Here is a 13,633-nt window from a genome sequence, read left to right on the forward strand (position 1 = left end):
TATGATGCTTGTCTTTACTTTACCATGTTTCAATGTGCATATACTGCATCTCACAATTATCTTTCACCATGGTAAACCACAATAAATGTTTTGATGATGTGTGCAGTTAAAATTTGCTTCAAATCTCCACCACTAATTAACTATACAAATGTGTGCTAGATACCACTGTTGTTTCCTTTGATCTCTGCAGGCGGATTCAGGATCGAGTGCCCATTCACCCACACAGGCTGCGCTCCGGCTACAACTACCCCCCCACCCTGCATGTTCCCCAGCCAATGGGGCAGCAGCCAAGGTACCTGGCGGAAGGCACCGATTGGTGGGTTATACATTAGTATAATCTCTTTAAAGGCAACTGCTATTTCAGGCAGGGCCTGGATGAATTGATTTTTGAGTGAAAAGTGCAGCTCAGTGATGTCAGGTTTCAGGACAAAGTGGCAGAGTCAAGTACAGAAATAGAGAAACTGAGTCGCATTCAATGTAAAGCACCAGATGATGTACAAACTCAAAACATGAGATCAATCAGGAACATACATACATACCAGCAATGCAATATGGATTCTATTTATAAAAGTTCTGGGTTGGGGGAAGTGATATTTAATAGTGTAAAAAACAGCCTCCCTCATTTTTCTTGCCAATTATTTACATTTTATTATTTACATTTTATGTACAAAAAACATAAATTGACATATAGTAACTATATATTTTGGTGAATTACAAATACATCTATGAAAGGAAAACTGTTATTTTATTTTCAAAATCAGCAACAAACAACTTAAACTCACTTTTGAGTCCATAAAATAACCTTATAAGTAGTTAATACATTAACAATTTTATGTTTCTTAAAAAAAATATGCAAATTTAAGGTGACCATGTGGCTCCGTGTTCAGCGGGACAGTTTGGGACAGTTCAAGCTTTTCAACTCACAACCCAGTGCATTCTGGTAGTCCTGCTTCTCTTAAAGGAAGGAATGGTACCTGTGACAGGAAAAAGTACCAGAATGTCTTGGGATGTGAGTTGAAAAGCCTGAACTGTCCCAAACTGCCCCGGTGAACATGAAGCTATATGGTTACCTTATGCAAATAGCATTTTGGTGTAGGCACATTGACTAATCTAGCTCTGTGTTTTTGTCTAAAAGCAATTAACCAAATTAAAAAAGAAGATTTTCTGATCAGGTATCTATCAACATAACTGAATACTGTTACAGTAGTTAGAATTGTATCCATTAAGAAGTAAATGTTCAGGTGTTGAGTTAATCTGTGCTTGTAACACAATACTGATCTTGGCGAATCTTTGTCCAGGGACCTCAGTGTGGATGCAGGGTCTCACCCTCAGTATCAAGTCAGGCAACTTCCCCAACACTATCAGCATTACTTGGCCACTCCTAGAATGCACCACTTTCCAAGAAACACATCATCAGCACAAGTGGTAAGCAGCTCTGTTGTGTGTGTGTGTGTGTGTGTATGTGTGTGCGTGTGTGTGTGTGCGTGTGCATACGCACGCACACGCACGTGTGTGTGTGGGGGGGCTCTGTGTATGTGTGTGCGTGTGCGTTTGTGCATGCATGTGTGTGTGTTTAAAACCATTTTTTAAGGTTAATGAGAGGGGGAGCCCACCCATTATAAAAAGCACTTACATGGCTTATTATTGATTACTGATCCACCCTTAAAAATTTACCTTTTCTATGCCACATCTTTATATAACATTTAACTAATGTTTGTTAACACTTGCAAGCTTTTGGTAAAAGCGTTTGCAATAATATGATACACATTTACATTATTAATCGTTATAACTCCACACCCTTTTTGTAAGACATTAGAATAATGGCCTAAAATGAATTGGAATTTAAATGGAATGAAATAGTATGTGACTATTTCTACAATATCCCTACAATATTTGGCCATCGTTTTAATGTTACCAGTTTACCTAGAAACTTCAATAGAAAATATATTGTACTTGAATTCCAATGTTATTTATGTACTATTGGAATTCATATGAATCGCTAGTCATCATTTTTAGGTGATCCCTGGAGAAGCAGTTCATGAAAACATTTTCAGTTATTTTAAATACGGTTTATTTGTTGATTTTTATTTTTAAAAACTTTTTAACTTAAGAGAATGTTTATAAATCAGTCCTTCCAAAACTCAATTCTTAAAGTTTTGACAATAGAGCACATTATGTTTGGATTTATTTCTGTATTGTTTGGAGCATTCTTCAGATTGAATACAAAAAGCTGCTATAGGATTTCAGTCAAGTGCACTCCATTGGTAGAAGACAATGTGTTTGAAGCTCTCTTTGCTAAATAGAGGTACATGCCTGAAATAGCATCCCTGTACAGAAAGATTTAAGTTCATGAGTCATCCTGTTATATTTATGTTTAGCATTTTGTGCTAGAGAGAGCACTTTCATTGTACTCAGTTGTAATTCAGTTTTACATCATCCTGGGTGCATTTTAAAGACTTATTTTTAGTTTTAAATGTGTAATTCGTTTGTTAAATTAATAAAACATGTATTGTGAAAGGGTTTACTCAAGCTATGGGACATGTGTCATGTGAACACACGCTTTGTCTCACAAGACAGACCTGGCAGTTTTTTTTTTTTTTTTTTTATTGTCACTGAGACATGTGATGGGATGATGAACTGGTGTAGCTGTGAATACCTGTGAAGTGAAGCTTGAAGAGATGACACCTCCTCACCTGCTGCCATCCACACATCAGTGTCAGAACCCAGATTGAACCTGACAGAGTCACTGTATGAGATCCTCTTCGACGATCACTAATTTTGACTGTAATACAATGAAAAAAAAAAGACAACTTTATTTCAGGCAGAGGGACAGAATCCCAAGGGCTGCAAATGTATTTGTGTGTAAAATGTATTTCTGTGTCTTTGAAGGTTGTTCATGAAATCAGGAATTATCCCTATCCGCAACTGCACCTGCTAGCCCTGCAAGGAATCAACCCTACAAGACATGCTTCAGCAGTAAGGGAAAGTTATGAGGTAGTTTTTTAAAATAATGATTCTGTAATGGATTTTGTGCTTGTTAAACATTATTGATTGATTGACAGTAGTGGGCACTTGAAGAATGGTGGTAGATCCTCAGTTTTAATGATTTTCCTACCTTTTACCACCTTCAAAACTAATGTGTAATTGAACTTTTAATTATATTACATTGTCTTCATTTTCTGAGATTACCCCACGGTTTATTTTCTAGACAGAGAGAGCCCCTTTCCAATTAGCACTCCACTTATCACATACTGTGCCATCCTGTTTTAAAACTGTATGACAGCTGTGACAGAAGTGACTCCAAGTTAAATATTTCCTTCTAAATGGACACTCTCCAGCACGAGAGAACATTTGAGGAATCTTAATACTTTCAAAGTTAAGCAAACATAGTAGCTTTAAAATAAATTAAAAAATGATAAAAGAATAGTATTTTAAATGGACTGATGCTAATTAATTAGAGGGTATGGATATGGATTTTACATACCTATTTTTGTAAGTCTCCTGAATATTCATACACCAGCACAGCACAGGAAACAAAAGTGTTCCTATACTGCCAGGCCAATGCGCCTCAATTCTGCCTTGAAGGGATCATCTTCTAAGGGGGTGAGAAGGTGGTCTCATTGCACATCTAATCCTTCACCTTTCTTGTAAAAACGTCCATTAGTAGAACTGTTCTGGAGGTGTCAGGGGTGTAAAACTGAACTAAGACCACCACAGTGCTTTCCAAACAGAACATAGAGATTAGCCTTTTGATCTCTACCGATATTGGTTGTAACTGAATCTGTCCTATAGGTAAAAGTCTTTATTTCCCATTGATGGTAGTATTATTCACCCCAACCCCATTCCCCTTGCAACCTTGTACTTGTTTCAGGTTTCTTCTTGTAATTTAAACCTCCTTTTCCCCCTGCCAGTGGTGTCAGGGCTTGTGGTATAAAGCAAATGTGTACTTGCTGTGATAATTCACTACTGGTGCTGATTGCAGGAACTGTTGCAGCTAGAAGACAGGCTGGGAAGTGTGAACCGGGGAGCGGTCCAGACCACTATCGAGAGATATACCTTCCCACACAAGTATAAGAAGGTGAGCATCGCATTCTTTTGCATTTCAGTCACCCAGCTGAACCCTATTCACAGCTGTTCATGCTGCACAGCACTTAATGTGTATGATTGTCACCTGTCTTGGTTCTCCCAGCCTTGAGTTACGCTAGATATCAGCTGCTGCATTCCCATCCATGCACATAACTACAGCAACAACACAAGGTTTACTGCAAGACCCGCATTAGAGGAATGTACGGACAAAGTGCATTTTCTTAAACCAATAGAACCATTTTCAAAACAGTTATTTGCTAGTTTAAACTGTAAATCTTTGCCCTCGAATGTGTTGCTGAAATGGCTCATCATGTAAATGGGTTGTTAATAGTAATGTTCTTTTAATGTTTGTCCTACCCCTTGCTCAATAAGTTGAGAATATGAAATGTTTGCCGGTGCCCTTTTGAGCATTTGTTACATTTTTTCAACTAATTACTGGTAGTGTGACTTAACAGCTATTAATGCTTTTGTGAATTCCCTTACGAAGGTTAACCAGTTTCCCATATAACACATTTTAATCAGGGATGGGCGCACACCTATTTTACTATTTACAAAATTGCATTTTCTACTTTTATTTTAAATATAACTTTGTCGGTATTTATATTTCAAATACTTTGTAAAGAATGGAAAACTATTTTGTAAATAGTTTTTAAAATTGAAAATATATATTTTTTTATACCAGTTGAACTTTTATGTCTGAATAAAAATATAACATGCATGTGGAAGCATGTTTACTTTCGTTGGGGTCCTTGGAACAGGAAACAGGCGTGATCAGGGGGAACCAATCTGAGAGTTAATAACTGTGCTACTTTGATGGGGCAAGTTGTACCAACAATTTGAATATGGATGTAGAGAGCAGGTGTAGGGCATACTGTAAATAGTGTAAAACAATTTACAATTTGCCTTGATAATTCATTCATGAAAACATAGCACAACATATACTGTAATGACAACATGAAGTATAAAAAGAGATAAGCAATAAATATTACAGTATCATAGATTTGATATAGGGATTGCGGGATGATGCAATAATTTATATACAGCTGTACATTAGTTAACTTTATGCATACCCTCTCAGCCAACCAGAGTGCAGAAACTATACCTATTGTGTTCTGCTGTAATTGAGTTATGCAATGCCTGTAGACAGCCATTGATTTGTATATCACTGTGGCAAAGTGGTGAGTGCTGTGCTGTGCAGGTACAAAACACACAGACAATTACTTTCAAGTGCAGGGGTGTTTATTGATAATAATAACAGTGCCAGAGCCCTAAGGCAAACACCTGTTAATAGTAAATGCTGGAGTGATACAGAGGTATGTATCACTCGTAACTGTGACTTCGGATACTGTAGCTGAGTCCCTTTTCTAGCCGGCCGACTTCCACCTACCCAGGGGATTAAAGTGTCATGCCTTTTAGTCCAGGGTACTCTGCTCCCTTTATCTAGTACCCTCTCAGGTCGGGAGGGAGATCTAACACCAAGCGTCATTCGATCTCTGTCACAATCACACATACATTTTTTGTATACATCTAGAGAATTGCTTTTCCAGTTGTCTTGAAAACTTTGTATTAGCATTATTTAGTATAAGTTATAGAGAGTGTCAGATTGTAAGCATATATGCAGGTATCTGGCTATCTGTTCTTCCATCTCTCTAAATGTAATGACTAACATTTTTTGCATATGTCTGGAGACAAGCTTATTGGCAACCTTTTTTCTGTTTGTATTTTAAATTGATTTCTATTTAAATAGTTTCCTCGCTCCCGCGTGGCGCATCCAGTAACAGCACTTACGTAGAGTGCAGGATGCGTCCTATAGTCTGGACGTCGCCGGTTTGAGTCCAAGCTATTCCTTTGCCGACCGAGGACAGGAGCTCCCAGGGGTTGGCGTACAATTGACTGAGCGCTGCCCGGGGGAGAGAGGGCTAGGTCAGCCAAGGTGTCCTCGGCTCACCGCGCACCAGCGACCCCTGTGGTCTGGCCGGGCGCCTGCGGGCTTGCCTGTAAGCTGCTCAGGGCTACATTGTCCTCCGACAGCTCTGGGTGGCTGCATGGTGAGTCTGCAGTGTGTAAAAAAGCAGGTGGCTAATGGCACATGCTTCAGAGGACATTGTGTGTTCATCTTCGCCCCTCCCGAGTCAGCACAGGGGTGGTAGCAGTGAGCTGAGCTAAACAAAATCGTTGGACACTACTAAATTGGGTAGAAAATAACAAAAAAAAAAAAACATAATTGACAAATAGTAATTTAAAAAAATAAAAAAATAAATAAATAGTTTTCTTGACTGGTTTGCCCATCCCTGGTTTTAACAAGAGGAAAGTCATGATCTAAAAGTATATGAAACAATAAAAAATGAACTACGCGAAGTTGATAATTCAGAGGGTAAGAGATTAGAAATGACAAGCACCTTACTGAGAGCTCTCCTCCACACGGAGACTGCAGTAACAAAAGAGAGAGTCAGCTTAGAAATCTGCACAATATTCATAGATGTAAAAAGAAAAACCATGAGCAGGGCTTATGTTTCTTTTAGCCTTGACCTAGAGATGTTACTCCAAAATTGACCCAACTTTGTGTTCTGTAAACCAGAGGAGATAGAGTAATTAGTTTGTTTTATGACCAATGCTCCGTATTGTGAATCATTTATTTTCAATATTTTTTTGGTTAAGAAAAGCCAACTGAGATACCGTTCCAGCAGCAGTTACAATATATATTTGGTACTAATGTAAAATGAAGATTTCATTTTTTTTTTAGGGGCCATGTAAATAAGTAAACATTTCAGACAGTGTCTTCATCACCATGCAAACAGCAGAGTAATAGTCATGTCATCCCATTATGTGTGAATTTAAAGTATGGGGGGTTTATCCTGACCTGCTTTTTTTGATAAACCCCAGTGTGGTGGTCTGTTCTGTTTCCAGAGAAAACCGCTTGAATTGAAATTAGCCATGTATGACGAGGAGGAGTCAGACATGGATGAAAAATGCACAATCTGTCTTTCCATGCTGGAAGATGGAGAGGACGTCAGGTAAATAACTTCCTAACATACGTATACCATTGCCATTAAAAGATAACCTCACAAATCACAGCTTCAGTGCTGTGGAATACCTCAGCCGTGTTTCTAGATTGGGATGCTGTCCCAGTCAGAAGTGGTGCTCTTCACAATAATCCCACGCACCTTTTAGTTTCTATACATTTCAAAAAAGACGGTGACATAAAATCAAACGTTACAAATTCACATGAATTTCAACAGATTCATTTTCCGGTTCTAAAGAGAATTAGTTCAAGTGGAACAGCAATCTATTGTAATGCATATGCATTGGCAGCCATTTTTTAAAAAAATTAACAAAATATATACTACTTTGTTCCTGTTCATTTATTTTTATTTTTTTACTGTGATAGTCACAAGAGGCTGAAATCAGTAAATGACAGAAAAGTTTTAATAATGCTCGAACAATTGTGGAGTGTACCATTTCTTATATGCATGTGTGTTTTTGATGTAATTCAAAATACAGGCATATTAACTACAAACAGTAACACTGTAGCTACCATTTATTAATATTTACTCTACTACGTTCACATAACACACATATCCACGAGTGTGAGGATGGTACTCCAAACAATAACAACATGGATTTAAGTTACTTTACATATAATATAATCTTGTTGTAAGTACAGAACATTTTAAAGTGCATTCTTTTATTTAACGTTATCATTTTTAGATTTTTATGTTTCAGTCTCACATGGACAAAGTAAAATGTATAGCACTAAACTAAGACTGCCTTACTTAAGGCAACATTACTAGTGCTCCTCAGGGTCTGTGAAGCCAGCCGTGGGAATGTTTCTGATGTAGCCTATGGATAACAACTGAACTTTTCATTTTGCAGGAGGCTACCTTGTATGCATCTCTTCCATCAAGGCTGTGTGGATCAATGGCTGGCCACCAGTAGGAAGTGCCCTATTTGCCGAGTGGACATTGAAACACAGCTGACGTCTGACAGCTGATGCTTCCCTCCCTCCTGTCTGGATTTCCTGCCATTCCCTGGTTCCTCAGGCAATTTGCCAAATGTTTCAAAGTCTTCACCGCTTTCAACCCTGCCTTCTGAGCCAAGAGAGAAGACGACTCGACAAGCACACTCAAACTAATCAAAAGGCGAGAGGGCAGGATCTAGGTAGCAGTGTTGGGGCCTCGCTTATCTCGGGAGCTGGTTTTCCCAGATAAGACAATAAGCACAGCGCTATATTTATTAAAGCCATTTCATAAAGAAGTTACTAAAAGTCATAGCATGCAGTCCTTAACCTATTAAGGATTTGTACATATACCTCTACATTGCCTGGGGTATTCTTTGTTAAAAAATTGGTAACCCTATTTGCCTAATGCATATTGGTAGCTGTATGGGAAGTGGCTTACATTTTAACCCCTGATAAACTGCATTAGGGCCTCTATTACATTTAGTATGACTACTTCCTGAAATATTGTATTAGCTTAAGTCTAGTGGTGTTAGGGGTTGTCTGTAGTCTTCTTGTGAGTACAGGTATTGTTATACCAGAACTGCTTCAATGCAACTGTTATGTGGCACATCAAGGCATCTTACTGAAGGATGGATGCCTCTGCACTGATGGATAAGAACAAACCTCTGAAGAAAGCTTATGGGTGTTTGGGGAGTGTTATTTTTTTTTTTTTAAGGGGCTTTGGTGCCCGGTACAATGCAGAATATAAAAGTACATACATATTCCTGCTGAACAGAAAGAAAATCTCTTCCCAGATTGGTGTGTGGAGACCCACAGCCGGCTTACAGTACCGGCATACTTACCACAGTTAACAATGGTGCATCTTCACACTGTAGGCGCACCATAAAAATATGCATGTTTAAATGTTGGCTTAGGCAGTTTTGTTAGTATGTGACAAGGATGGGCGTCTGTGCATGAATTTGTTATCTGAGAGACATGATTTTTGTGGGGGAACAAAAATGGAAATGGCATTACTGACACAGGGTATCCTGCCTTCATCTTGTCATCGTATTGCCTGCTGGTTGGATCCTATTTAGATGTATACCTTAATGCCTAAAGAACAAGCACATTTCCTATGACAGAGCAACAAGCTCTTCTTTGTCTTCGTTTTATTTTTTATGACTGCAAAAACCATCCAGTGTTTGGAGAGAATGATAAGCTACTGTATGTAAACTCTTGTATTTTGGTGTATCAAATTTCCCCATGTGGTTGCTATGCTGTGTTGCTAGACCAACGCTGTAGAATATTCTACGACAGTTGCAGTATCCCTTTTATATTTTGGGTTTATCAATATCAAAGGGTATGATATAGCTAGGGGAAAAATAAGCCATTCTTTTGAAAACCAAACATCCATCTATCTATCTATCTATCTATCTATCTATCTATCTATCTATCTATCTATCTATCTATCTATCTATCTATCTATCTATCTATCTATCTATCTATCTATCTCTGAAAAACAATCGAAGTTTAACTGCAGTGAAAGTGCATTAAATTAAGACACAAGACTGTTCTGTAACGTCCAATGTATTGCAATTACACTGAATTAAAACTACAGTGGTGAGATTATAGTGCTAGGAAGTATAGGTATAGAACAGTATAGTGCAGTTACACAGTCTAAATGCACTCCATACGAATCTAACCCAATAACAGTTGTTATATATGGGTGTGTACCTATCTATGCATGTGTTCAATCATTATCTGCCCCATTGCTGCTAGGTAACGCTCGGTTTCAGTATCATTGTTTTTCATACTGAGCATTCTTGGGCGTTCTGCTGGCAGTGCCCATATATCTCCCCACCAGCATGATAGCACAGAGCAGCTAGCTAGAATTCTCTTAGCCATTGTTTGAAGGAGAAGTTCTATAGCATATTATACAATAGTACTGCCAAAATTATTATAAAACTTTATTATTATTTTTTTTTTTTTGCAACAGTACTTTTTAAAAACTCATGTCTTAAGTCTTGGTCACCCAAAGCATCTTAATGGAGAGGCCTCTGTGGTTGGCTAATATAACTTAGTGGAGGTTTTAAGTACTTGTTACATTTCTTTTAACTGGGTTTCACCAATGCTTATAATACAATAAAATAAAACATTACATGTTTTTAACAATTACTCTTTTATTTAGAAAACAACAAAGGAATCGCTGTATAAAATGATTTTAGCAACTTGCAGCTATCTTTCTTTAAACAACTTACTTAGCAAGCTACAGAGAATATAGGAAGTTGCAAACATTTTCGCTAAAACACACATTAAGTTTTATGAATACAGCTCACCATATTTAAACAAAAACAACAGTTCAGTGGAATCGGGTGGGGATGGGAGTGAAGGATTTGACATATCACTGGTGTGCCTGTGGTTTTAGTTACTTGCTGTCATAGATCACAGGCATACAGTGAGCTTGGAAGTGGAATAAGATTCCCACTGATTCAATGTTGAACATATTGGAATCTTTCCCGGTGCATTTCTAGAGTAGAACAATTAGAGCCTGCTAGCAAGTTACAGCCTCAGAGCAAGCATGTATTATGAGAATAAATGGTGTATTAGTGCTCACAGCTTCGCTGTCTAAAGAAATGGGGATACTGCATTCTGGTTCAGTGGAGTATTCTATGAGATTTTTTGATAGTTTACAGGGTGTTGTAAGTTGAAATGCCTTAAGTATTTAACAATCATAATTTATTACTAACTGTAGATATTGTGGGTACAAATTTAATTTTTTATAGTTTGGTTGTTTTGCTATTTTAATTATAATTTATTTATTTAGAAATAACACAAAATGTAAAAAAAAAAAAAAATATTACCTCATTTTACATTGTTTTATGGGAATGCTTTGCATGCGGTGGTATTTTACAGAAAAGCAAAAAAAAAAATATCCACTTTTCTTTTTAGTTTAAGAGATCAGGGTGTGTGATTCAAAGGTGAAGTACTGTGGTGCAGTTAATCTTGGATACATTCCATTAAAATGCAATTTCTATGATTCCGTATGCTGTGAATTAGTGGACAAACTGCAATATAGTGGAGATGGTTTAGTAAATATTATTTTGCTTTGGCACTCTTAGTTAGTACTTAGTTAGGCTACCCGTCCACTGGCATTTTGTAAGTTTTCCTTTGAACTGTTTGTTTTTTTGCCATCTTTTGACGTACATCTTTTGAACCAGTTTTAACGTTACCTATTTAAATCTCTTGTTAAACAGTTACAACATTTTACTTTCATAAGTTAACAGCTCCAAGTGCCTCTTTATTTTAGTGGCAAATAAGCTTTTACATTTTTAGTTACCTTAACTGCAGTTTTGGATTCCACTATCCCAATGGTTTATTCTTCTGGTTCAAAGTTGTAATTTCTCTAAATGCATTGTAATTCATTAAGTAAAGGACAACTTGCTTATCGTGTTTAAGAGAATTATATAAAAAAATGAATATGAAAAATATTGCCTTTGCATCTTTCTATTTATTGCCACTTTTTGTTATTTAAGTTTGTAAAACAGGGCTGGCATGAATTCAGCTTTATACGTACGCCTGCCTCCTCTTTGTGCAATCCAATTTAGGTGCTGTATCCAAGATTACAATACACATTTTCACATGTACTCAATCCCTCCAATGTAGTATTGTTTTACCCCCACCCCCATAGCCGAGAGACAGAATGTGCACACAATCACTGCATATCTCAGGCAGTCTTCGAAGGGTCACTTGTTTGACTACACCAAGGAATCTTAAATTGGTCCCAAAAATGTTGATTTAGAAAGAGCTGTAGTCTTTCAGATGCTGATTAAAATGTCATTTCTAATTACATGTCCTCCTATAGCTAATTCTGTTTTACCGTGCACCCAATTTGTACAGCTTGGTAAAATTGTGTCCTGATCACTAACCATTCACACTGCCACTTATCCCTTCCACTGCCTTTTTATCCACTATGTTAGATTTCCAGCCACAGTAGTAAGAATGGAAAACAAGAACCGACTTCTATTTTAAAATACAACCTATTTACATGCATGTTTTTTTTTTTAATCAGGTCCAAATATATACATTCTAAAACAGCAAATATATATTGCAGATTCATGTCTTAAATAACAAATGCTGACTTGCTGCTGCTCATTTTAAAAGTTGTGTTCCTTTACAATGCCAGTGGAAAGGTTGCCCCATTTTATTTTTCTTTGTACAAGCAACTGCTGTTTTGCTGGAACTGCGCAATGTTTTACTACATAGAATATTTTATAGAAGAAAAAATTGAAATATTTATCATTAATATTAAAGCAATAGCGTATTAATGATGATGAAGAAGAACTAGAAAAGTGTGTCGTGTAAAATCCTAGATTCACTTTTTGGTGGATTTTGTACTTTTTTATTATTACTACTACTACTACTACTACTACTACTAATAATAATAATAATAATAATAATAATAATAATAATAATAATATATAATAGTAATAATTGCATCGCTGAACCCAAACTGTTCTCTTTTCATTTCCCTGTATATTACCAATTTTTTGTATGTGTTTTTTAAATAAATAATTAAGAAATGCAAAACATAACGTGCTTTAGAAAAAAAAAACAAAAAAACTACCAGGTTCCCTGATTTCTAAGAAAAACATTTCAAGGTAACATTTAAAATGTGTATCAACAGCTGTGGAATAGATGTTATTGCTGATATCCCACAGGAATTCATGTGTGTAACCATTACTGGTATTTTAGCATATTTCATACAAAACCTACAAACTATATATGTTACTCGCAGTCACTCAACAACGGAGCACTTGTAAAACTTATTACAGAATTTGTAGCATTTGTATAGTAAAACATGCCTAGACCATCATCACTTGGGACCAGAGTATTGTGCTATAGAACAAGAAATAATTCAAAGCACATACCAACCTGAATCTAGAGCCTTTCTGGGGAATAAATGACTGGCTAGAGAAAATAGCTCCAGAGCCCTGGATCTTAATCATTAAAGGGGCTTAATAATGGCACTGCTGTCCTTACAGTATAGTGGTTTTAAAGAAGTGATTAAACATTATGTTATGTATCAAAACTCTGGTTCCATGAAATAGAAATGTTATCCATTACCAATTGCGATATACCTCTGTGTAGCCCCCACTGCAATCCCCTTCTGTATCTACAGTAGCTGGGTTTAGGACCCAGGGGAGCCCTGCGGCAGGCATGCATTCAGTGCACGAGGCAAGCTCCATACTTGACAATCTACGATGGCTTTGTGTGTGATAAGCCCTACTCATCCAGTAAAATGTAAAAAAATAAAAAGATATTGATGCAAATTCCAAGCTTCTTGGACCACAACATATTCTCATATAATCCTAAACAATGTTGGAGGCATACTTTCTGTAAACTATGCAGGATTGATTTTAACGATGGGACATGGGAGCAAGAATGATGTTTGTGGTAAGCAGGAAAGATCACAAAAACACCAAAAAGCCAGCGGCGCTCAGAGAACCAGCGCTTCAATAAGATCTTTCATTGCCAAAGGAAAAACGGAGCTCAAGAAAGTTACATATGCAGAGACATTTACATCTTTTGAGTAGTTGAGCAAATCTGTAG

The 13,633-nt window shown here is 37.0% G+C and overlaps 1 protein-coding gene across 1 annotated transcript in view; it reads left to right on the forward strand.

Moving 5' to 3' along the window:
- Nucleotides 1-10,790, forward strand: part of LOC121299519 (E3 ubiquitin-protein ligase RNF165-like) — a 30,457-nt gene extending 19,667 nt beyond the window's left edge. Inside the window, exons 3-8 of the mRNA XM_041227283.1 lie at nt 191-316; nt 1,299-1,425; nt 2,890-2,994; nt 3,983-4,078; nt 6,994-7,100; nt 7,960-10,790. Coding sequence (XP_041083217.1) covers nt 191-316; nt 1,299-1,425; nt 2,890-2,994; nt 3,983-4,078; nt 6,994-7,100; nt 7,960-8,077 — 679 coding nt within the window. The 3' untranslated portion in view covers nt 8,078-10,790. The remainder of the gene's footprint in view (nt 1-190; nt 317-1,298; nt 1,426-2,889; nt 2,995-3,982; nt 4,079-6,993; nt 7,101-7,959) is intronic.
- The last annotated feature ends 2,843 nt before the right edge of the window (nt 10,791-13,633 follow it).

The sequence above is a fragment of the Polyodon spathula genome, chromosome 2 (assembly GCF_017654505.1).
Source record: "Polyodon spathula isolate WHYD16114869_AA chromosome 2, ASM1765450v1, whole genome shotgun sequence".
Classification (NCBI taxonomy): domain Eukaryota; kingdom Metazoa; phylum Chordata; class Actinopteri; order Acipenseriformes; family Polyodontidae; genus Polyodon; species Polyodon spathula.